Genomic DNA, 3,296 nt, shown 5'->3' with positions numbered 1-3,296 from the left:
TTCTAGTTATCGTCTCCATCTGAATTCATGTTGTTGTCATTCGTTGCGCTGAATCAACAGCCTGATGCAAACAATGCGAGTCTAACAGAACTTAGCACGGGCTGTAGCAGACCATCAGAGGCACCACCTCCTATGACCATTTTCCCTTGCACATGCCAATCCGAGGATATTTTTTCCTGCAAATTAGGGTTCTAGCCAACGCAAGAACTGAAGAACGATCAGGCATGTCAAACAAGGAAGAGGCACAAATTACTAATATGTCCACGTGGACACATCCAATATTGCCCTCCTAATATTCCTACTACCTAATACTACCACAGGAAGTATAAATAATCTCATCCATTGCATGCGTACGATTGGATGGCTAATATTCAATTAGAGGTACATTAAAAATTTCCTAGAAAAAAATAAGCTGAGGCGTGTTTAGCTACTTTTCGGTTCTGCTGGTCCCCAGCCGTATGACTTACTATTGACTTGAGAGACACCGAGTCCAATCAACAAGGCTACCCTTTGTCTCTTTGCGTTTGACTGACTGGATTGATTTAGTGAGGTTTTTCCTATTACGTATAACTGTACCTTTCGCTTAATCCATCTTTATGTAAACTGATACTTCACTCCGACAGTGTACTCGTGCTACTGGATCTCCTGCCGATTTTATCTTATCTCAATCCAGATGAAAATTGGAAAAGTTTGATGGAGAATTTTTATGCATGCAGTGCAGGTACCTTGATGCAAACCGATGCGGCGATGCCTTTATTGCCTATAAATTGTGTGTGTGCTTTGGCCGCTAATGGAGTGATAGGTATTTAGCTAATTAAGCTAGAAAGGGCAGCTGCTCTGCTTCTTGGAGAGGTGTCCACTGCACATACATGGAGGCGCCGACGATAGGTGTCAACAAGAATTAATTCTTTTCTTCGTTGGATTAGCGCAGCAATATTTGCATGGTTAAGGCTAATCACCTAATTAACTAGTATGTTGTGTGCTATGCGATTACAGATCAACATGTCGTTGACATGGTTTCGCTGTTGGCGCAAGAACTGAGGGGTGAACTCGACAGCCTGAAGAACTCGTCGACGCAGCGGGCCGGCGGCGGCCCTGCGCTGCCGCCGGTCGTCATCGACAAGGTCGGCGACCTGACCCGCAACGTCGACGAGCAGGAGTACGTGCCTCACTACGTCTCCATCGGGCCGTACCACCGCATCAGCAGCCCCAAGCTCGCCAGGGACGTCGACAAGGTGCATAGGCTCGGGGAGGTCCTCTCGGCGGCGGCGGCATACTCCACGGCGCCACTGCGGCTGGAGGACTTCATCACCGAGCTTGCGCTCATGGAGCACGCCGTGAGGAGCTGCTACAGGCATCCGTTTGACGTCGCGAGCAAGGATTTCCTGCGCTGGATGCTCCTCGACGCGTGCTACATCCTCGTCCGCTTCGGCGACGTCCTGCGGCGCCGGCACGGCGAGGAGGAGGAGGAGCGCACGGTGGAAGCTGTTAATGGCGTCATGGTGAGGAGATGGTATAGGAACTTGTTTCGTGTCCCGAGCAAGGGATTCCTGCGCCGGGTGCTGCTCGACGCGTGTTGCGTCCTCGTCCGCCTCGGCGACGTCGTCGGACTCGGACGCCGCCGGCTCAAGGTGCCCGCGGCGGCGGAGGCTAACGGCTTCGCGTCGGGAGAGAACCGAGTCGTGCCGTCCGTGGAGAGGGAAGAATCCGGCGTCGACCAGCAGGAGGCGGTCGCGGTGGTCCGCGACGTGTTCTACCTCGCGGAGAACCAGATCCCGTTCTTCGTCGTCGACAAGGTCCACCAGATGACGTTTCTTGACAGCAAAACTCCGGCGCTGAAGGCCATCGCGGGCTACGCAGCAGCACTCTTGGAAGGACAGCAGTACTCGATCGCGACGCCGACCAAGGTGGAAGAACCGGAGCGGCCGCCGGAGCCGGCGAATCTCCTGCACCTGCTGCACATGCACTTCAAGCCTACCGTACTCACGCCCTCCACCGCCGGAGGTAGGCCCGTCGGACGGTGGCGCACGGCAATCGAGTACTATTTCGCCGGCGTGACATTCAAGAAACGGCCTCTCGATCTCAGCGCCAAGGGCGGCGCACGCTGCATCCTCGACGTCAAGGTGAGCAGCGGCGGTGGCACGTTGGAGGTGCCTCAGCTGAACATCGACGCCGAGACGTGGCGGCTGCTCCGCAACCTAATGGCGCTGGAGCAGAGCAACCCGGTGGCGGCGGGGAGCCACGTGACGGCGTACTGCGTGTTCATGTCGCAGCTGGCGAGCACGGACACGGACGTGGAGCTGCTGTCGCGGCGGGGGGTCATCGTGCACGGGCTCGGCAACCACAGCGAGGTCGCCGGGCACTTCGCCAATCTCTGCAAGGGCGCGGTGTTCGACGCCGACGACGCGGAGCAGAATTACCTGAGGCCGGTGTGCCAGAAGCTGGAGAGGCGGTTCCGGAGCCGGCCGCGGCGGTGGATGACGTGGCTGAAGAAGAAGTACTTCGCCAACCCGTGGCTCGCCGCCGGCCTCGTGGCGGCCACCGTGGGGCTCATCTGCAGCGTCATCCAAGCGGTTTACTCCGTTCTGGGTTACGTGAAATAATGCTGCTGACGGCTGAGGATGACGTGGCCTGTGACGTCTTGTCTTACGTAGGGTGTTAGTAGTCCATGCCACCACGTGTAGCAGCATGCGCATATTCTCGTTGCATAGTTAGGAGATATGCGTTAGGCTACACTTTGGGCCGTCATAAGTATGTGGCCGGGTTGCCATACCAATGAAGTACATCGAGATGGAAAAGTGCATTTTACCTCAATCCACTATAGGCAAAGTTTAAAACAAGTCCCTCAACCGTAAAACTACTGCTATGTCGCCTTCCTCATCTATTGAACAGATGCATCTTGCCTCCCTAGTGTTCTCAACACGGGGCATTTAACTTTTCGTCACTTTTATAAATATTTATAACAGATTTGCTACTGAATCCACATGTCATAGACTAATGAAGACCCACATATCATAGACAGCGAGTGACAAATATGTTTTTAACCACTTTTTCCTCTGGACACTGGTCTCATCTGATGTTGCAGGTTGATCTGGTATTCCTCCTATGTAGTGTCTATGTGATGTTTAGGTAGCATTACAGTTGAATAAAATAAACAATATTTTAATGGGTAAATTGGATCAGTACTATTACTATTTTGCTGGTTTAGAAAAATGTCATTACTATTTATCTAATATTCCCTTAGTTTAATATCATAAGACATTTTGGCCTTACCTAGATTCATTTTTTTGCTAATG

The 3,296-nt window shown here is 52.7% G+C and overlaps 1 protein-coding gene across 1 annotated transcript; it reads left to right on the top strand.

Moving 5' to 3' along the window:
- Nucleotides 1-808: 808 nt before the first annotated feature.
- LOC102721104 lies at nucleotides 809-3,067 on the top strand. Its single transcript, XM_040527032.1, has 2 exons — nucleotides 809-888; nucleotides 997-3,067. The coding sequence occupies exons 1-2, from the start codon at nucleotides 870-872 to the stop codon at nucleotides 2,601-2,603; spliced, it is 1,626 nt and encodes a 541-aa protein (XP_040382966.1). The 5' UTR covers nucleotides 809-869; the 3' UTR covers nucleotides 2,604-3,067.
- Nucleotides 3,068-3,296: the final 229 nt, after the last annotated feature.

Source organism: Oryza brachyantha, chromosome 8 (genome assembly GCF_000231095.2).
Source record: "Oryza brachyantha chromosome 8, ObraRS2, whole genome shotgun sequence".
Classification (NCBI taxonomy): Eukaryota; Viridiplantae; Streptophyta; class Magnoliopsida; order Poales; family Poaceae; genus Oryza; species Oryza brachyantha.
Note: the sequence above shows the minus strand (reverse complement) of the source record. Positions and strands in the feature narration are given on the sequence as shown.